The sequence below is a fragment of the Macrobrachium rosenbergii genome, chromosome 57, assembly GCF_040412425.1.
Source record: "Macrobrachium rosenbergii isolate ZJJX-2024 chromosome 57, ASM4041242v1, whole genome shotgun sequence".
Lineage (NCBI taxonomy): Eukaryota > Metazoa > Arthropoda > Malacostraca > Decapoda > Palaemonidae > Macrobrachium > Macrobrachium rosenbergii.
This window is the reverse complement of record NC_089797.1, coordinates 12,334,914-12,358,323: the sequence shown is the minus strand read 5'-3', so window position 1 is coordinate 12,358,323 and position 23,410 is coordinate 12,334,914. Positions and strand designations below refer to the sequence as shown.

General features: G+C 35.0%; 1 protein-coding gene across 2 annotated transcripts in view; it reads right to left on the bottom strand.

The window, feature by feature from the left end:
* LOC136837118 (Bardet-Biedl syndrome 7 protein homolog) overlaps positions 1-23,410 on the bottom strand; it is a 70,776-nt gene that overhangs the window by 6,845 nt on the left and 40,521 nt on the right. For both annotated transcript variants that reach the window (XM_067101726.1, XM_067101727.1), the window contains exons 8-14: positions 20,988-21,072; positions 16,526-16,631; positions 14,764-14,881; positions 11,832-11,984; positions 6,323-6,460; positions 1,581-1,793; positions 573-677 (exon numbers count right to left, since the gene is read on the bottom strand). In XM_067101726.1, the coding sequence (XP_066957827.1) occupies positions 573-677; positions 1,581-1,793; positions 6,323-6,460; positions 11,832-11,984; positions 14,764-14,881; positions 16,526-16,631; positions 20,988-21,072 (918 nt within the window). The remainder of the gene's footprint in view (positions 1-572; positions 678-1,580; positions 1,794-6,322; positions 6,461-11,831; positions 11,985-14,763; positions 14,882-16,525; positions 16,632-20,987; positions 21,073-23,410) is intronic.

Sequence of the window (23,410 nt, the reverse complement as noted above, 5' to 3'; positions counted from 1 at the left end):
TATACCCTTTACACTTTACCTCCTGAATGCAAATTTCCACATTTTTCTAGTCAGCATTTCCACCACTTCTATCCTTTTCCAACATTACCTCCAATATTTACAGTGCTCAATTTTAATATGGTTGCCTTATATAGATCTTCCCCAAGAATTCTTTACCCCCTTGGCAACTTAAAGACTACTATGTACTGGAACATGCCCAACTTGAAAAATAATTTATAATTTTTAGTCATCCTTTTCACAAGTTTGGTATGCCCTTACTCATGAACTCAACCTACTCCGATTTGTCCAGTCTACATTGAATTTTATAATCCACAGGCTATGAATTCTATTGAGGATGTACATTTCACACTGATATTCACAAATTTAAGGTAAATCAAAAGCAAAGATTTGTTTTTATTGCTTCATACCTGATATGAGTCTATTAACGTGGCTTTGAGTTATAATACTCACATATGGAAAGGAGGGTAACTTAAGTTAAGCACAGGACTATTTCCTCTGAAGCCATTAGTGAGAATAAGAGAGAGGCTACTGTAGTCTAAAATCTGAAAGATGTAAAAGTAATGATCTCTTACCTTTTTACGCGTTGCTTCCTTAGTAAGGACATCTTTCAAAATAGATATTGTTGAAATATTGTCCGACTTAAAGACAGCCTCACCAGCACGATATATGCACTGCAGCTATAACAAAAGAACACCATTAGACATAGAAAAATTTTATTATGCCAAAACCCCTATTCCTAATGTTACATTATAAACTGGATGAAAGACTGGCACCATCCATCAGTGAGCATCCTGTCCCTTTAGTGAACTTTGTAACACTATGTACCAGCATTATAACGCACCTTCTCCATCCTCTTTTATAGGCCAAAGGAGCCATCCAAAGCTCAGGAATTATGGCAGAACTGAACTTGAAACAATTTGTAAGTATGAGTTGGTAGACTGACTAGAAACATGGATCATGAGCCATCTTGATATAAATGAATGACATAAAGGAATCTTCCACATACTTATGAAAAATGGTCTACACAAGGACATGTAAATCCACATAATTCTGAAGTTTACAAACAAACCTGGTTTTCTTAGAGGCAAATTCAGCCTGGTCTATAATTTGATTTTTGGAAAAATAAAATTTATTCCTAAGCTCAACATATATACTGTATATATATATATATATATATATATATATATATATATATATATATATATATATATATATATATATATATATATATATATATATATATATATATATATATATATATATATATATATATATATATATATATATATATATATATATATATATATATATATATATATATATATATATATATATATATGTATATGTATGTATAATATGAAATGTTAAATTTTTAAATCTTGAACACAGCTCTTTTTTTTCATTTTCTAAGCCCAACATATATACTGATATGAAAGGTTCAACTTTAAAATCTTGAATAAGTTATCTTCCTTTTTGTTACTCTAAAAATAATTAAATATCTTTATTAAGGATTTGCATAAAAATATATTTCAAACATTCCTGTTAGAGTTAAGTAATTAATATCAAAATTAATCACATACCTGAGTATCAAGAAATGTAGAAACAAAAGTAAACTCTGCTTGCTCTTCCGCTGGGGTTCTTTCAGGCAACTCTGGTAGGCAAAACACAACCCATGCATGCATCTCAGGGAGAGTAAACTGTCCTTTAAGCGTTAATATATTGTATGGTCTATTTGGATCAAAGCTGTGGATTCGAGAATGCAGTGACAGAGGCTTGATACGATACTGTCGAACCTGGAAAGTTTCATGTGAATAAAATGGTGCTTTCTATTTATATTTGTAATTCTAAAGTACCAATGGAGGTTATATTTAAGAGAGAAAGTATTACCACTTCCAGCTTTGAAAATTTCATCCTTGTTAGTCTCCACCTGAAACTCACTCCAAATACAACTCTTTGTATCACATCAAAAAATTTCTACTTCAAGAAACAAATGGCTCTGAGATACAATCACATTCATTTATTGGCTGAATGGAAGTAAGCAATGTCTTACATAATCTTTATGTTCCTTAAACATAAACCCCTTATTTAGCAAAACCCATGGAGTATGTGTAGACAACTAAGTCGTTATTACATACCTATAACCTGTGAAATTGTGATTTATACTGAAAATACTTCCCCTTCCAGGTGGAGTGAGTAAGGTCAGAAGCAAGACCAAGTTGCAGGGCACAGCATATTCCTCAGAAATAATTGGGGAAGTATAATAAATGCTCCAAAACATTATGCGATAATTTGAGGAGATTATTAATATATTTGAAGGTACAGGAGCTGCTGTAAGTGGTCCTATTCCTTTTCAGCGAAGTTAATCTCCCGCGAAGTCATGTTGAACAAAGTAATTTTGAATGAAACCATTCTGAACGAAACATTAAGAGTGAATGATAATTTCAGAGAAGGTTGGTTTCAAGTGATTACCATGAATGGTTATTAGCTTTATTGGCCGTTATGTTTTTCAAATCACTTATTCAAAGATAGTAGAAGCATTTTTAGTTAACAACTCTGTTTTTCATCTTCTTACTTGGAAATTTAAACAAGTTATTCAGTTCTTAGTAGTATTCGAAGCAATCCCATTACGGATATTATAGTTTCCAATCATGGTAAAAACAAAATAGCTTCTACTGGTTTCATTTATAGAAAGGATAAAGCTACTTAAATGAATATTACATGGCATTGTGAAGTGAAAGGTTGCAAAGGACAGTTAAGTACCACATTGGAATACGAAAGGGACAGAAATTGCACTGAGAAAGGAGAACACTCGCATGCTCCTGATCCTGTTAAAGCCGGCAAAGAAAGGGTTAAAGAAAAAGTCTGCAAAGCTGTTGAAACAACACATGATCCACCAAGACGCATACTCCAAGATGCCATTGCTGATCTACCAAACGAACTTGCAGCAAAGATTGGATCAGGGGCAACATTGAAACATACCATACTTAGGAGGTGAAGAGCTATGGGGAACTACCCTCCACCCCCTCAATCAGCTGCATCCATCATTATCCCAGAAGCATTTTCCTGAAATCTGTACTAGTATCAACAGGCCCCGGCCACCTTAGCCGTCATCGTTGGCCGGGCTCCGCCCCCTAGCATTTTAACAACAATGATTGCATAAATAACCTTTGAAAACGCACCTATAGGGCACTTGTAGCTGTTTGAACGAAGGGTACTTCATAAGCAATTAATGCAAATATACAAGATATGGACTGATGCCATTAAGTTTCCTCTCTTCTTTAGGTACACTGTATAAAAGGCACATGGTGTAATAAGCTTAAGTGAATGGTAACACTACACTTTGCCAATGTTGTCTATAATTCCATCTCACAAAGTCGAGATAATGAATTTGAATGCATAACATTTTTATGTCATATTTAGCTGAGACATATATATATACTTGTATGTTGTATGACTTTTTTATTATCTGTGAATGCTAATAAGACAAAGTAACCTATTGGCATTACATTTAAGATATATTCGTTGATTACAACACCCGTTTTTATTACTGATAAACATCCTCAAGAAAATGTGTCTACCGTCTGGGCTAATGTTCATGATATGACCTGCCCATGCTCACTTTTATTCCTAACCTTCTTTAAAATGTCTTCAAATTTATAGTTTCCCAGCTACTCTTGGCAGAAAATCATGTCTCCTTCAAGACAGAGACACTCATGATACTCCACATCTCTGAGGAGGCAGTACATCACCCAGATGACTGTACTTCATAATTGTGTACTGGGCACCAGTCACCACATTATTATAAATAAAATAACACCATTAATAACACCTAATAAATATGTAACTAAGCTATTTTTGTTTTCTTTTAGACACTTTTTTTTTCATTTATTGTCAACTCAAACATGCCCGCAGGCTCATCTAGGCATAGATTAATTAAAAATCAGGTACTATGTTTCCTTTTATGATAACTAGTTACAATAATAATTATACAATGAAAAATATATCTATATTACAAAACTTCCTCAGTCAGAGAGAGAGAGAGAGAGAGAGAGAGAGAGGTACACACACACACATTGTGATCAATGTTAAAGGCTTGTGATCCATTTTTCGACTTGTGATCAGTGACCAGTACCATGGGACTTGGCATTGGCTACATTGCTCTTAACATTATGGGCCAGATTACGAGGACGTTTGGGCCTTGATGTGAGAGTTGGCGTCCGAGGGGGCGGAGCCTGTATATACTAGTACAGACTTCAGGAAAATGCATCCCGGAATCCCTGTGGTCTACTTTCATGGGTGATAATTTCATTCTCCATGACAGTGGTTTAAGTGATGAGAAAAGGGTTATAATTTTCAGCACTAATGAAAGTCTTCCCTGGCTGAGAGACAATTGCCACTGATTAGCTGACGGAATATTCAAAGCAGCTCCAAGTATTTTTTTTTTTTTTTTTTTACAAATTTTTACACTGCATGCATTGATAAAAAAAAAAAGTGTATTACCTTGCATATATGTTTTACTCACAAATAAATGTTATGAAAGTTACACAGTAGTATTCAACAAATTGAAATTACTAGACCCTTTGCTAGACCCTATCTCCATTTTGATAGACTTCGAAACTGCTTCAAGAAGTGCAATAAAAAGCGCATTCCCGTGCTCAAGCATAACAGGATGTTTCTTCCATTTAAGACAGAGTGTATGGAGAAAGATTACCGATGTGGAACTAGGAGAAAAATATGTTAACAAAGAAAATGTTCAAACATTTTAATCAAAATGATGACTGCACAGCATTTCTCCCTACAGATGATGTCATAGCAGGGTTTCAAGCCGTACGTGATTTGGAAAATTATGATGATCTTGACATTATTTTTTATTATTTCGAAGATAATTACAGTATATTGGCTGTCCAATGGCAAACAACTGTAGAAGACGACATAAATTTTCGTTATCTATGTGGAACTTTAACAGGTTTCAGTTGGATCTCCCACAAACAAATAATGCCATAGAAGGGTGGCACACTGCTTTCCAAGGCAGTCTATCTTGTAGTCACCCAACAGTTTGGCTCTTAATAGAGGCTTTAAGAAGGGAAGAGAGCCTACAAAGGACAAAATATTTGGGAATAATTTCAGGAGAACCCTCACAAAAAAAAAAGGAAATATGAGAACTTAGAAAGAATTAAAAGCATTGTTGAAACAAGAAATTTAGAAATTCCTGATTGTATGAGACACCTTGCCTACAATATTACATTTTGAATGGTTACTCCTAGAATCTATGGTCTTTGTTTCTGGAATATTTTTTTTTTCATTTAAAATATATTTTTCTTCTTTTTACAATAATACAGTAAAGGTATATTTCTAGTATATTTTTACCTTTATTAACGCTTTCTAATGTAGTTTTATTTCTATCAACTTCTTAAAAAAAGTTAGAGGTTCGCTAAAACTGACATTGCTCACCCATAATTTATTATATGCTCAAAATTACTTCGCTCAATTTGACTTAGTTTAACTTGACCTCACTCAAACAACTGGACATGGCTGTTAGCAGGTAGAGTGAGATCAGTGAGACGACAAGAGCAGAATATAGCATAATAAAGGTCAGGTGAGGCGGAAGCAGAATATACTTCAGCCAAGTCCATTTGGGCATGAATGGCACATACTTCAGGTGAAGCAGGGGCGGAATATAATAAAGTGTGGGTCAGGTGAGGCAGGAGTGGAATATAACTCAGCCTCAGAAAACAAAGCATGGCTGCAATTCTTTTGAGACAGAAAGAAGAACATATCTAGTAAATTATTCCAGCAGGTGGTGAAAAATATATTTTACCTATTGACGAAGCATACATAACATGTCCATTCAGACAGAATAACTATCCGAATAATATTTATAAAAAATGTTCCTTATCTACCTTGCCAAGCACTACATTATTGGCTTTTTAACATGGTAATAATACAAAGAGCAATAGAACAACAATACATAATTCTTCAGTGTCTATCACAAACTGACTACTGCAAACCTAAGTACATATCTCTGGAAATGCCCTCAAAGCCCTTTTTTGAATTATGAATTATGAAGGCATCTTTCATCACCCACAGAGGACACATATGTCCAAACCTAATAACAATGGGATCTCCCTTTGGGTTACCTACTTTTAAACGGACACCATTGGACAATGTGTTTTCTGCCCACCATGTATGCTTGTTACTTCAAAAATGAAATGAAATATTAAAATAGAAAATTTTAAACCAGTATTATCTGTGATTACTGTTCATAGATATCTAACTACAAATCTCATGGGTACTTCAAATAATCTTTATTATGACATCTTACCTGACAACACTTTGGCTGAAGTCTAGGAGTGATGTAAGCCTGCAAAGTGCCATATTGTCCCTCTATAGTACGAATGCGCACTTCCAATCTGGTTGTATTTGCCTGACATCGGTAAGTAGCAAGAAGGAAATTCCCACTCTGCAAAAAAAATATAAATGTAAATAATAAATAAATAAATAAAGAAACAAATAACTACAATGCATTACAGTGATTATTTTACTTTTTATTTCACCTTTGTTATTTCCATTTCAATTATTTTTCTTTCTGAGAAATATAATTCCAGATATTGCTTCAGACAGTAAATAACAGCACATTAAACTGACAAAATTCCTAAAGAGACCTGGAACAAGAGGAACTAAACCTAATGTGGCCTTCTCATTTACCGCATTCAATTGAGTTTAAAATGTCACCCAGCTACGCAATATGAAGCTTTTCAATTTCCATATACATATGGAAAATAGTAGCATGGCAGCCACTTAAAGGTTGCTTAGGAGAAAACCTAGAACACCTAGAACAAAGTTATAATCTTGCAATTGTGAGTAAATGGACTGACAGAGACAAGATTATATCAGGTTGAGACAAGAATATGAACTGAAGCAACTTTCAACTGTAGCCATTTTGGTCCCAGCAAACGACAAAGACAAGACGTACACAAAGAGCGTGTGAAGGATATCATGGGGAATCAGTACTGAAATGCTGTTTATTGCTAGGGTGAATAGGGTTACACTAAGTAAATTACTTTGAGGAACTCCTCTATGTTGGCAGACAAACTGGAGTCCTACCACAAAGACAGTCCTCCCCTGGAATCCACAGGCTGATTCCTCTTGTAGTTCTGTCAAGGCAAATCATACTGATACCTCTCAGGTAAAAAACTTATAGAGAAGTTGATCAGACCACCACAGCTCTCACTTCTGGCCTTGAAAATGAGCTCAAATCCAAGTAATAGTATCCCCTTTTCATTATCAAACTTGGGAGTAAGAGAGGTTGGACAGCAAAATGAAGGGAAGAAAAGCATATTAAACTGGACAAAACGAATTAAGGATGAAGCAAAGAGAAAACCTTGCATTTGCATCAAGTGGTCACTGAAATATTTGGACAGTAATATGGAAGAAAGCTCATATACAACAGGAAGAAATAAGAGGTGACTGCTACCATCAAGCTTAGACTCTACGCACTGGGTCCTAGGCCCTTCCTTAACAACTTGGGTCCCAGTATTTGGCAGTTGTATGTCTGGGAATTTGCATAGGTGCACAAAAAGGCTAAAGCAAAGTAAAGGGTGTGCTAGGAAATAAATCTTTCTTTTCATTTAACCAATGACTGCAAATCAAGATATCTCTCAGAAAAGTAATAAGTGTATAGACAAACAAATGTACATTTACATGAATACAAATACGGTATATTTCCGCATATAAGATGACCTTTAAATCCAAAATTCACCCCTAAAAATTGGGGGTCTTCTTATACTACCATCCTAAAAATCAGACTTTGAATTCTAAGTAAACTGATAATAAAGGTAATAAAAGCATTTTTACCTTATACATTATTGGTATATTCAAGAAATAATTCCATATAAAAAAAATCAACTTTTAACTATGCGAGCCCAGCTGAGAGGATGTAAACATCGAGTTATGGTTGCGCTCACAGCAACCTTTATCTTTCGGTAACCTTTCAGAAGTTTTAATGGTAGTATAATTATGGTAGTTATAACATTTAGGATCACATAATATTCATTTTTCATTAAAAAATTCATTATCATTTTGGTGAAATAACACACTTTTGGATTACATGCAACTGTTTAGAACAATTCAGTCATATGAACAATATTTATGTATGATAATTATCGTCAATTAGACTAACAAGGGCTCTTTTCCTCCATCTCTTTATCCCATCTTCTAATTAATAAGTTAAAAAAGTACAAGAGAATGATAATGCTATACTCGTTACGTAAACGCATACAGCCATAAACAACCAAATGAGAAACAGCTATTTTGCTTTGAACAATCAGATAACAACAGCTGTTTTGCTTGCATTTCAACCATCGTACGATAGTAAATCATTACCGTTTATGTTACAAATGATGTTAAGTAGAATAGGACTGATACATCGTTACCTTACAGTATTGTACTATATACCTTTACTCGCTTTGGAGAAAAGATCAGCAAGGAAATATACTGCTAAATTTAAGTGCAAGTTGTAGCTGAAGATGAGAAAACAATGTTGAAGCTGCTGTTGACTATAAATTATCATGCATTGGCAACATGGATGAAACTCCCCTACACTTCACTATGCCATCAGACTCGACTGTAAATAAAATTGGAGAGAAAAGTATTTTAATCAAAACTGCTGGGCATGAAAGAACACATTTTACTGTTGTTTTAATGTGTGAGGCAGATGGGACGAAACTTTCCCCCATGGTTATCTTTAAATGGAAACTGATGACTAAATAAAAATTGTCCACATTCACGAAAACCTAAACAATGCAAATGGTACGTCATCGCTATGTTTGTATTTTATAATACAATAGTAATATGAGAATACTGTACATACAATATTGCTGGATACAGTGAAGTAAAGCATAACTTTTTTAAAGATCCATGGAAAAGATGCATATTCGTTATGTTTGCGTTTTATATTACGATACTAATATCTGAATACAGTACTACCCTGAACTTGAGCAATTTAAGTTGTGCGAATTCACAGACACGCGAACTTTTCATTGGAACCTAACTAATTGTCATACACGAGTTTTTTCACAAACACGCAAACATCTGCGAATACTGAGAAACCCTGCAAAAGTGTTTGTTTAATTTTTTATGTCATTTATAAGTTTTCAAGCTTTTATGTGTAAATCAAATAACATTAAATAATAAAAGTAATAATTTCTCTCTCTCTCTCTCTCATTTACTGAGATGAGAGAATTTTTATGGTACATGTATATATTTGTTTTGTATGATAAATAAATTTTTTACCTAATAATAAGTACTAATTTTCAAATATTAATAAGATTAATAATAAAAATATAACTGTAATTACAAAATTCATATGTGATACATATTTTAAACAAACAAATGTCTTTCCCTCATCTTTTGCTTGAAGGCAAACCTGTCAGACATGTCGATTTAACATGACAAGAAGGGAGAGTGTTGCTGATTAGTGGGTAAAAGGTTTCTCTCTCTCTGTGTCCATAGTACAGGTTGACCATCACTAATCCGGCATCATTGGGACCTAGAAGGTGCCGGATTGGCCATTTTGCCGGATTAGCCATTTATAAGGTTAGAATACACGAAACACAGTAGCTAAGAACCTCATCCTAGAATTAAAATATCCCATAAATCAGTACAAGTTGGTTAATAAAGAAAAGACAATTATCAAATACAGGTAGTGCTCGAGTTACGATAATTCGACTTACGATATTTCAAGTTTAAGATGGGGTTAGCAATTAATACCGATACTGAAAATATTTAGGAAATATTTTTAGATTTCACAAGAGGCGCAGGCAGCAAGAGAGACCAACTTCTTTCCTCCATCTCTTTATCCCATCTGCTAGTTAAAAAAGTAAAAGAGAATGATAAAAGTATTGTTAGTAACGTTATACTCTTACGTAAATGTGTACAGCCATAAACAACCAAACGGGAAACTGTTGTTTTGCTAATAATCGTATCGGATAACAACTGTTGTGCTTGTATTTCAACCATCGTACGGTAATATACAATTACTGTAGTTATGTTACAAATGACGTTAAGTACTGTACAATAGGACTGAAATATTTTTTACACTATACACTTGTTCGCTTTGGAGAAAAGATCGGCAGGGATATACTGCTACAGTAACTTTATGCTGCAAGTTGTAGCTGAAGCTGAGAAAACAATATTCAAGCTGCTAATGACTATAAATTATCGTGCATCGGCAACATGGATGAAACTCGACCGTAAATAAAACTGGAGAGAATGTATTTTAATCAAAACTACTGGCCATGAAAGAATACAAATTACTACTGTTTTCACGCCGATAAAAGATAAATACATAAAGCTCGTATTATGATGAAATCAAGAGAAAATAGCGAACGGAATCTTGATTTTTTTACTAAAAAAAAACATGCCCCCAAAATGGCCAGCCGCGATTCCCACAAATGTCATATATTAATGAAAAAATAGGTAAATTAATTTCACAACGAGACCTATTTAAGTTATATTTCGACTTAAAAACACTTCGTATAATGAAAAATATCCTTGTCCCAAATAAATAAAGTATCCATATTCATTTACGCTAACTAGAAGCAAGAAAAGCGCTTTGAACTTGGTTAAATGCGGCGATATCAATTCCCAAAACAAAACACTGATTGAAATTTATAACACAAAAGCAATATGAGAATATACGCAATTGGAAACAATGTAGTAAAGCATAACTTTTTAAAAGATCCATGAAAAAGATGCACATTCGTTATGTTGATGTTTGTATAATACTGTTAATATGTGAATCGAATTCAGTATAATGTAGGCTGGGCTACCAGTTTGTTGATGCAGCACACTGCACCACCAAATTGAGGTGGCCGGCGAGCGAGTTAGCGCAGCGACCCGGGAAATTTGAAAATTAATGCGAAAACATTAGAAATTACTCTAGCCGAAATTTGTGCCGGATTACTGATTGTTCCGGACTACTGACTGCCGGATTAGTGATGGTCAACCTGTAATTCATAAAAAATTCACTCTCTTAAGTAAGGACAACTGTTATCTCTCTCTCTCTCTCTCTCATAGTTAGCGCTCACACATTTTTACAACTTATTATTTCTCTGTGTGTCTTTACCTGTACAGCAGATAGTTTAAATTGATCTAATTTTACCTGTACCATCTACGAAGTGTAAATGCACTAGTGTGGCAAATACATTCTAAAACACAGAGACAATAATTAAGAGTTGTATTAGTCCAAATAAAAAACACTGTCTGTTCTTGAAAAAGCACTTAAGAACAAAGAGAAAGAGATGTAGAACAAAGAAGTTATTAAAAAGATGTTGAGAAGACTTCTAAAAATATATCGGTTGGAAGGGGAGAGAGACAGAAATTCTCTTCCAGTTCTCTATTTTTATGTCAACCATTTATTTCTTTTTTTAAGGGCAATGTATTAAGCTAACTTTTAAATGAAATTACAGTAACTTTAATTTCATTTAAAAGCTTGCTTAATAATTTGAGAGCATGGTTAGGGTCATATTTAGTGTTTAAACTTAAGAGATAAGCCTTTATTAGCATTTTTAGAGACCGTGCCAAACTTACGCGAAAATTCACCATGCACTGGGGTTCTGGAACCTAACCTCGCTTAAGCTCGGGGTATGACTGTATTACATGCACTAATTTTATATCTCATGTATGATGCGACCCCCTTAAAATTAGCTTCAAAAGTTGCATGATACGTGAGTATATGGGTTAACCCAAAGCTAGCCTAAAGGTCGTCTTATACACAGAAATATATGGTAGTATATAAGGTTGCAAAAAATTCAGTAGAGAACTGCAATTACCTCTGGGTCGCATGTACTGTAGCTGACTACAGCTGAGTTCTTTTCAACATCCAAAAGATCAATTGGAACATCGCTCTGCAGGAGGACATTATCAACAGCAGTCTGAACTTCTAGGCTTAGCAGATAGGATGCATCTGAGCGATTCAGTGTCATCTATGGAAAAAACAGTAACAATTAAGGAAAAATCTTAAGTAATGAATTGTTCACAAAAATAGTCATGACCCCATAAAAGTTTGATTCTATTTCCAAACTACAAAGAATCATAGTAAGGCAAATAAGTCTAAATAGTAATCTTACACATAAATGTTTATACAACTATCCCTCCAATATTTGATGTTCCAGAGTAATGAGAATTCAGTACTCATGCAGATCCTGATATAAGCATCAGAAAAGCAATAATTATTTTTTATCTCTTGGGCTACAAGCCTTTTCACTAGGTAGAAGAGATGATAATGGTAATCAAGTTATTTATAAAGTTAATTTGGACCTTGAGGGTGAGAAGGCTTACCATAACAAATCCAGAGTGGGGGGGAATTGCATTTTCCTAGGCATCAAAGTGCAATCTGTGCAAGTTGGTCTTACATTACAGTGCTGAAAAGTGTGGTAATGAGGAAATTATTTTTTAATCATCATAAAACACAGAGATTTGAATATTGAAACTCTTCAATTACTCTACTCCCTTGTACACAAAGTATTTTGATCAGGGTAATATGCTTTAATCTATACAGTTGAAAACCTAAAAAAGCATGATCCTCTTACTATGATGATGCTATTCTTTTAATGTAAATACTGAGAGGAAAGACTAAAGAATGCAACCCTCATGGAAGAGGAAAACAGCAACACACTGATAATAATGGTAATGTCTATCTCTAAAGTAACTAACAAATGGAGAGAAAATGTTAGAATTTCAGGTAAACCACGTAAGAAAAGGGTGTCAAAAGCTGGACAGTAAAACAAAAGAAACAGTCACCAAACTGAGCAAGCCGGAGACTGCTAATTTCTCAAAAACCCTATAGGATGTGGTAGGCTAGAAGCTGTTAAATAAACTGAGAGGTTGGAATCTCTCATGCTTAACTGAACTGAGACCAAAATAATGAATAATAAAAACTGAGCAAGGTCATTTCTATTTATGCAAATAAAATTTTGAACAAGATAAGATCAATAGAAAACTTTACGAGCAGGAAAAATAACTGACATCAGTATTAAAAACTTATGTTCGAGAAGTTGATTAGCAAACTAAATTATACAACTTCTCAAGACTGGCCTGAAGTATTCTGAATATCCGAAATACTGATGGAACCGAGATGCTGAATTTAATTTTTACCAGACATGATTAAAAACTAGAATGGAAAACAGATGAAATAATGAACATGAGCAAACTGATCTGAGTTAATTTTATGATTCAAATTACAACAGAAACTTCAAATATATGTTGATGGATAAAGAAATGGTAATTTGAATTTGGCAAATGACAACAAAATACATAAAAAAACAGAATACATAAAAAAACAAGAGTATAGGGAATGCCACTGAAATTTGGATGGAATGGGATATTGCATAATGAAAAAATATAGGACAAGTCCATTTGAGATCCTTGAGGCTGGGAAAACATAATGCCCATTGATCAGTAAGATAAGTTAGAAAACCCTCAGTCAAAGCAGACAAAAAGTAAGGGCTATTTAGTACAACAGGGCTCCTCACAAAGTTGCAAGTGATCTTGTTGCTGATCACTGTCTTTGACCTCATCAGTGTCTTGTCTCATTTAACTATCCATTTGAAACTTTTTATTCAAAACCCTATGACAGGCTAATGCTCACTAGGACATTGCCTTGCTGCAGAAATCATGAAAGAATGTTATAATTTTCTGCAGTAGTATAGGGAACTGGACAGAATAGTCTTTCTGCACTAGTGCTGTACAGCAACAGCCAAGTGTCAACTTCTTGTTTCTATAGATGCCTAGCTGACGATGTGTAGAGATTCCACTTACAAAACCTATCTTACTGCTTCAGTCTTACCCAAGACAGTCATCTTCATCTGGTTTTGCCCATCAGCTGAGATGATTTTTCTGGATGTGTTTGTCACCTTATGCTAGCAAAATTTTTGTAACCAAAGATAAGAGCTGGACATAATTCAATAACATTCTGTAGAAATGCTTTAAGCCTAGACTACTGTAATACTAAAACATAAAAAGACCGATAATCAACAGACCAAACTAAGTAAAGGAAAAACAATTACCCAAAGAAAATGTGGTTACTGCAGCCAAAGAAGAATGCCAACCAAAAAAAAAAAAAGGGAATACAAAGCCTTGATAAACTTCCAATCAAATGACATGTTGGGCCTTTAGAAGATATTTTTTATTAAACTACAATGCAAACAACCTTCCACTGTTTGAAGAAGCTAAGAATTCTCAAAAAGGACTAGCTCCACAAATAGATGAAGCACAGATAAGGGTATAAAAGGATGAAAAGTTAAAATATTATGACAATTTTCATAATAAATTCATAAAAGAAATCCTGGTAGTATTTGGAGAACTTCAAGTTTGAACTGGTAACACTAAACTTGACAAATGAAGAGTGCATGAAGAAGTTGGCTCAGATTAATGGGTGGTCCTCCTATGGGCATGAAGACTACTGGCTGACTGCCCTTTTCTTTCCTTATTTTTCTAGGAACTAAAACATCTGGCACCCCTTTCCCGTTACTGGAAAGGAATAACTATAGGTAATGGGTTGGTGATGGACAAAGCAAAATTTAAACAATTTCCCATACTTAGTTAAAGAAGATAAAGCCTCTAATAACAAAAGATATACAAATAAAACATAAATAAAATCAAGAATTATTATTTAAGAAATCTGAAAATGCAGACTATAATCATCCTAGTGTTTGCCTAACAAGAACTGTATCATTAGTTTCCAATATCATTTTTCTTGATTACCTTGTCATTAACCGAGAAGAATGGAACAGCAGAAATACCAGGGAATGCACTTTGTGTTGCAGCCTGGTACTGATCACGTTCTTTCAAGACTCGCTCCTGTAGTTCATCTATTTCAGTCCTGAAAACAGAAAAAGTTGTGTCAAACAACCTAGCGAAAGTTACTAGTGATACTTGAATTTACAAACCATGTTTGCTTATCCTTCCCCCCCCCCAAAAAAAAAAAAGGCTATCAGTGTTACCCAAACACTACTAATTTAGAGTTGGGTTCAAAGGAATTTTTAAAAATAATTTCAATATTTCACTAACTCACTCAGCCTATGTATGTTTACTTCTAACATGTTGATTCTTCTGCAATGGGTTTAACAGACTGAGCCCAATACTCTGGAAAATTTACTGGGCCCTGCTCCACTTGGCATCTTGACGTGTACCTACACGTAACATTACATATGCCATTTACTGGATTCTGGTTACAACAAACACTTTCAATTAACAAGAGCAAGAACGTGGGAAATACACTTTAAAAACATAAAATTAATTTTATTTAAAATCTGCAAAACTACATATGAAAAAGGTAAAGAAAGAAAATCATCACATAAATACAGTAGTCCACCTCTATCAGCAGTAGCAATAACTGTTTTCAGTTAGCTGCTGTTTACAACGGTTTGATAAAACTAAAATGGAAATATGTAAAAAAAATAAAACTGCAAATTTTATACAACCTGCCAAGTGAGTACAGGCTGTTACATGGTGAAAATCCTCAACCCAAGTCACACTCAGAAGTTTATATGCATCATTTCCCTTTGTTCTCATAGCCATGATACCCCACAGAACTTACATCCCTGCTGTCTTTAGCATTCAAGCTTTTCATACTTGCTGCTGTGGTATTACAATGTCTATCGTCAACAGCCATTACTGTAACAATGCACCCAAAAAGCAGGAGTAGTGGTGCTGGTAGCACTTCTAGGCCCCAGAGAAATCATGAAGTGCTTCCCATTAGAGAGAAAATGAAAATCTTTTTATTTATATGACCCAAATTGGAAAATAGTGTATTGAGGTCTAGCCATGTCGTTTGACAAGAACAAATCTTTCTTTCGTGAACAGATTAAAATAGAATATAAATTTCATTCTATAGATTTCATTCTACTTTTTCTATTGAATTTAAACTAAATAAGTTACTTAAAATTTGACCTGAAAAGGCAATAATAATTGAAAGCTCATGAAATTTCTAGGCTGGATGATATGAATAAAAAAAATCTGATTTCCATTTCTGGTAACAGCCTAAAGGAAAAGACTTTAAAAGTATGTCAGAACTCCTATAAAAAAAAAAAAAACAGAAAATGGAAGGGGAAGCAAACAATTTACAGAATGTATGTTAAAATGGTCCAGAAATAAGTATAAAAATTACTGGAAAGGATTTATCTCCTGATGAGGAAACTACTGCCACATTTCCAGAAAAGCTGCAGAAAATTTTTGAGCAGACAGGTTACTTTCCTAATTAAGTTTTTAAATGAGGTGAACAGGACAGTTTCTGGAAAAAGATATCCAACAGTTAACGTAGGTACTATATGGTAATGGATAAAGCCTATCAATCTTTACTGAAAGAAAAATCCTTGTGCTTTTAACAACAAAAGCAGAATCTACTGTCATTTTCCTTCTCTAATTTGAGAGGAATTGAACTGTCTGGGGTCACTTCACAGCACACAAAGAGATAATTATAAGTAACATATTTGCTGTGAAACAACAAAAAATTCAGAGAAAGTACCTCAACTTCTGTATCTTTTGTTTTGATTCTTGAGAGATGTGTACAATCCCTGACTCTGAACTGATGTGACGGTCCATTGGTTCAGATGTGACCCCAAATACCCAACCTGGAATCATCAAGAACATCAAACAATCATAATGCCCTGTATATCTGATTAAGTGGCACTTATTATTTAAATATACAGGCAGTCCCCGGTTTACGACGCGTTTGGCTTACGACGTTCCGAGGTTACAACGCTTTTCAAATATATTCGTCAGAAATTATTTCCCGGTTTACGACGCATGTTCCCAGATTACGCGTTGTACGCCAATCCGACGGAAAAAATATGGCTCCAAAACAGCAGAATAGTCAAAATTTGGAGGTTTTTTGGATGAAAAACTCAATAAAAATGCAGTTTACATCGTTTTCAATACACCTAAAGCATTAAAAGTAAGGTTTTCTTAGGATTTTTGACGATTTTCAACAATTTCTCGGCTTACGACGATTTTCGGTTTACGACACGGTGGAAAAACGGAACCCCCGTCGTAAACCAGGGACTGCCTGTATCATGAGATTAAAATTTCACTATCAATGTTAATAAAAATTAGGTTAACAAGATTACTGAGTCACATTTCTAGATCTTACAGGGCTCACTCAAAGAATTTTTACTTGGTCCTTTCAGTCAATAGGCCTTTGCAAGTTCTGTCTATGAGGTTTTTATTTTTGCTACACTCTTCAATTCTGGTAACATTTTGTTACAAAAAATGAGTGGAAAACCACAATAAAATGATACATCAGAGCATCATAAGTCCCTCTGAGGTTGGATTTTGTATGACACCTCAATGAATCACAAGTCATGTATGTGGCTATGAAATTTTAAAATTGGAGCAGGGTAAAAGTTAAGAAACTGGACAGCTAAATGGTGGAAGTCCATTGGCTTGTTTTTATCAGTAATGTACGTAACTTTGCTATGGTTTCAAGTTAATTATGGTAACTAATGTTCTCACCTTCTGAATTTCTTTATATTCTTACATTTTGTGTTGTGTTTTCCTGCTGCATAAGTCTTACCTAATAAATGAAGTACAATATTTGCTTATCAGTAAAACATACCATGGCACAGTGAGTTGATTCTCCAAACTTTGCGATTAAAACACATAACAAGGTATATCTTCAAGAATTAACACAAAGGTTTGCCATTTTTAACTTTGATAAAATGCCTTGAGAGGATAAGGCCACAAGCGAACAAGGACCATTCACTGAATCACAGTTATTAGACAAAATTGTGCTCATAACAAGTACCTTTTTTCAACTTTCATGAAATGGCTTGAAAGGACAAGTCCAAGGGTGAACAAAGCACGTTCAGTGAATCAACACTACAGGAAAAGATTCCACAATTAACAAGCGCACAGGTGGAAAAAACCAAGGGAGCAAGGCAGCGAAGAAGAAAGGGAAGTCATGCATGTACTGTATGGCAAACATTGCAGTTCTTTAGCATTATTCTTGCTGTTTCTGGTGGGACTGAAGGGAAAATTCTTGTATATGACACTAAAATTATCAGTGATTCTTGACCATATCCTTGTCCCAGATTGCAGTACAACCTGCCAAGTTTGCTCTAGATGTTTAAGAGAACTTAAAATTTTGAACTTCCTAGGAATATTTTCTTAGGCATCTTCAGGTCTAGGACATCCTGCACTGCACACAGATGACTGATTTTTGTTCCTCTCTTACACCAGAAATGGCCTACTTAGTCTCATACAACTTGAATCAATGAAGATGACACATTTACTATCAATGAGATACTGGATTCCATACAGTGCCACTTTCAACATGAATGTGACATCGCCCTGAAATGTGTGAAAGTACCATCTTAGTTCTTCTTTGGAGGGGTGGCTAGAGCTCTCAGTTAGCACACTGTTGGCCCAGCGTTCGAGTCTCCGTCCAGCCAGTGAAGAATTAGAGGAATTTATTTCTGGTGATAGAAATTCATTTCTCGTCATAATGTGGTTCGGATTCCACAATAAGCTGTAGGTCCCGTTGCTAGGTAACCAACTGGTTCTTAGCCACGTGAAATAAGTCTAATCCTTTGGGCCAGCCCTAGGAGAGCTGTTAATCAGCTCAGTGGTCTGGTTAAACTAAGATATACTTTATCCTTTATGAGGAAAGACAAGAGTAAGAGGAATAATCTTTTGACACCTCCTTTGTTTCTCTTCAAGAACTTGAAGATGATGCTGCATAATGTAATAAGTGCTTACGGTAACAGGCTAGTCCCGAGAATTTCCTCTGTTATTCTTGATTCTCAGACAATACAAAATTGCTCTCAATTAACACCCAAAGAATCTTGCAAGTGCACTTGCACTTAGCCATAATGAGGAATCCATTTATAATACAGAGGATTTCATAAACCGAAGCAGGTCTGTTGACAAACTTTTCAGTATAAACAATTTCCACATAAAAAACATTTAAAAACTATAACCAGCTTCTTAAGAGTAATGGTGTTCATAAACACGGGAGAGGAAAAAATGTCTGAATGTGGTAAGAAATACAATTTCTGTAGATTATCTAATAATTTGAGTAAAGTTATTTGTAAGACAGCCATCTACAAGTCTTGCACAGCTAAGATGAACCAAATACTTTGCCTTGGAATACAAGCACCCAAAGACATGCTTCTTTTTTTTCAAGGAAACTAAGCATCAAATCAAGAAGCTGCTATTCAAGCCACATTAAATCACTTAGTTATTTAAACCTACTCTTATTGAATGATTTATCTGTGAAGACTAATCTTATTTTCAAGGAATTAAACGATGCCCTTTTGTCATGGCATGGCTTACGCCATTGAGAATCCTATCTTCAGATAAATCTACGCAAATTTTTACTTTGAACTGCAGCCTTTATAATAAGGCACGGATACAACAGGACTGGTTGCCCTTCAAGAAATAGATCTCTAACATGGGGTAAACCATATCAACAGCAAAATGTAAGGTTTAGGTTGGAAGGAAGAAGCCCAGATGTTTTTACATTTCGTGATGCAGAAAAGTGTCAGTAAAGCCATAAAGATATTTTTTGCCATAGCTACAATTCAAATGAAACTGTATCTGTCACCATCTCTTCCTTATCTAATTTCATGACTTCATGTTTAATTGAGTCTTAGATTTTACACAAATCAAAATTATCTTTTTGCAAAATGAGTAATATCCCCAGACTTACACCAGCCTTCTTTGGCAATTATTTGCAGAGCTAGAAATAATCATTCAACTGTGCTGAGCCATCAAGGGGTCCAGGGGTGAAAATATCCTTATATTTACTTACTGAAAATCTTAAAAAGTTATCCTCAACCCCTCATGAAATTCATTCCTTAACCAGTGACACAAGCAAGAGCTGACTCCCAAATGTCCAGTCCCAACACCATCTAACAGACTCCCAGTACAGGCAGTCCCCGGTTAACGGCGGGCTCGGTTAACAGCGATCCGGTTCTATGGGGTTTGTCTAGCCACAAAAATCGGAAATTTTCGGCACCGAAAATCGCCGATTTCTGCATATCGGCGGCAATAATTGGGTATTGGCGCCGATACATACCTAACAGAGGCGCCGATAACCCCTGAAAATCGCCGAAAAAGCGCTGAAATCGCAGATTTTCGGTTAGCGGTGATTTTCAGTTATCATCACACCCTCAGAAACAGAACTCCGCCGATAACCAGGGACTGCCTGTACTGGGTTTGAAAATAACTCCAGTCCCTTCTTGACTATCAAGACAGTGAAAAAGACTGATTTAGAGAGTTTAGATGAAGAAAAGGAAATAAGAGGATGTAATGGTATACTGGGGGGAATTTTTGCAGTTATACTACAAAGAAATACTGCAGCTGCAGAGGTCGGACAGCAACACTGGAGAAAGCTGGTGGAATACAAAAGGTTGACATAATAATGAGAGAGAAAATGTAAAAAGAGAAATTTAGATGGAAACCTCAGGGAAAAGTGATTCCCCCAGGTGGAGAATCCTCTCTTCTGTCATGTGGTTTTAATAAAGCTTTGAATATCCTTAGGTGAAGCTATGTGACTTCAACAAGGCATTCTCCTTTAGTGAGAGATATTCACCATGAGGGGAATCTGTCAAATAAACTTGATGTGAGACCACATGCCGATTTGAGTTCATGTTGATCCTGTGGATGTGCCCTGATAAGTAGTCTTGAAGCTTCTGTATACTTTTTCTTTCTTGATGTGTGTGTGATCAATATAACCACTGTTCTGAATGGTATATTTTCTCCATATTTGATAAGAAAAACCAAACACTTGCATATGGAGCACATTACTATAAGCTCAAAACCCTCATTCTTCAGCCAATTAAACATAAGCAAAAGAACAAGCACAAGACATTACCTATCACAGTGAGGACAGACTTTTTTAAAGACAAACAAAAGTTAGCCAAATACAAAACCACATTTTTTTTTTTTTACTGACACCTAGGTATTGAAACTCTCATTACACTTACCTGTGTACGTAGATGCTACTATCTCATCATAACCTGAATTTCCAACTACTGCACCTTGAACTGAAGTCACACTCTCATTACATGCCTGCAATGTTAAGGAATATGTTAATATAAGTAATCATAATAATTTAACACACAACTAATTTCACTTATCATTTTGTGACAATAATGCTAAATTGCTTTTATAAAAAAACTGAAGAGAAATAATAAAAATAACATCCAAGTGTTTTGTCACATAATTTTTTTTGCATTGGGTATCATCATCATCATCATCACAAACTTTTATGTCAACTTTTCCCTTCATGGGGTTAAATGTGAAATGAGTTCTCTTCGCTCTCCTCTCTCCTGTGCACTTCCTGCTCACACTATCATTAGGTCTTGGTCTTCATCTATCAACCCTTTCCCTTTTTTTCATGATGTACTTCTTTTCTAGTAAATTATTCCTCATTCCTTCTAATCACAGGTCCAAACCATCTCTATACCAATCTTCAATCATAATATGATTTGTCTACAGGACTCTAGCTTTAAATCTTTGAATTATAGAGACATTCACTTTCAAATTCTCCAGTTTTTTTGTTAGTGCCCTTGTTTCAACTCCACATAGTACAGCCCTTATGTATCTATCATAAGTCTCTGCTAGTAGGATATTTTTACATACCAATAATCTAGCTATCTCACTTCATTTCATCCAGACTGTGGCTAATCCTTCTTACTGCTCTCTCAATTTTTGCTTTATATTCCAGTGAGCCCCCTAAGTAACAAACCTGTTCTTCTGCAACATGGTCCTCCACTTCTCTCATTTTTCTCTATTTCATTTGCCTTTCTGGTATATTTCAGGCAATGAAAATCTCTTAACCCTAGACCTTTCTCAGAGCAGCCACATAGCCACTTACTTCACTGTACTCTTTTCTTTGCTTTCTTTTCATTTACCATAAGTTTTGTTTTACTTTCAATGCCCTCCTCTCCTTTTTGCTCTTCCACTTTTAAAACATTTTCAAAAGCCTCTTTCTCAGATCCTACTGTTACCATGAAGTCATTTGCATGTAACAGTTTTCATGGGGCCTTCTTCTGCACTCCTTTGTAGTTTTCTCCATTATTATGTTATACAGCAAAAGGTTCAAGGTTGATCTTTAAAGGGCTCTAACATTTATCTCATGCAACTATCTTCACTCTAGATCTAGCTTTATGATAAAGTAACGTCACTAACTCAATGAGTCTTTCTATTATCCTCTGCCTTCATAATGCCCTAATTGTATATCTTGGTACTATGCCAAATGCCCTCTCAAGATCCACAAACAGATGGTAATAGCTCTTCCTATTTGCACGGTACTTTCCAGTAGCTGGCACGTTATAACACCTGCTTCTCTTGTTGACCTCTCTGGCATAAAGCTAAACTAACATTCATCAGTTTTAACCATTTTCTCAGCCTTTCCTTCAGTAGCTTCTCTATAGTATTTTCATAGCATGCACATACAATTTTATTCCTCTATAATTTCTATAATTCCATGCATCTCCCTTAGTTTGTATATCATTACTGCACAAAGTAATTTGTCCCACTCTTCTGGTACTCTCTTGTTTTGTCACATTTCTTATATTCTGGTAAGCTTATGGTGACTAATCCTCCTGTTTTATTTATATCACTTGTTATTTTGAACTGAATTAAATATAGAATTTAGGCCAAAGGCCAAGCACTGGGACCTACGAGGTCATTCTGCTCTGAAACGGAAATTGACAGTAAAAGGTTTGAAAGGTGTAACAAGAAGAAAACCTCGCAGCTGCACTATGAATCAGTTGTTAGGAGAGGGTGGAAAGTATGATGGAAGGAAGGAATATGAAAGGAGGTATAGTAAAAGGAACAAAAGGGGTTGCAGCTTGGGGCCGAAGGCACGCAGCAAAGAACCTTAAGTAATGCCTACAGTGCACTGCATGAGGTGCACTGACGGCACTACCCTGCTATGGGGCACGGGTTATTTTGATTGGTCTTGTGGTTTTTCCATTTCTTATCTTTCCTGAGCCCTTTTAACCTCTCCTGTTAAACTGTTAAATTTTCAATAGAATTCATCTTTAATTAAAACATTCTCCAATTCATATTAATTTTCTTCATTCAGAATATTTTCAATATACTGTACTGTACTACCTTGGTTGTCACTTCATTTTCTCCGTTTTTCATCTTTATATACTTTTCCACCTACATATATTTTCCATCTTCCAATTTGCTCTCCTGAATATTTTTCTTTTTCCAATGCTGTGTTGAATGAATGAAAGAATTACTGTAAATTACCTAGCATCATAACCTCCAAGAGCAAAGATGTAAATATCAATAACATTATTTACAAAATTAAAATAACAGCACACAAGTGTGTTTATCATCCAAAGAGGCCAGCAGATGGTTGATTCATCCTAATATGGCTGTCTTATCCTGG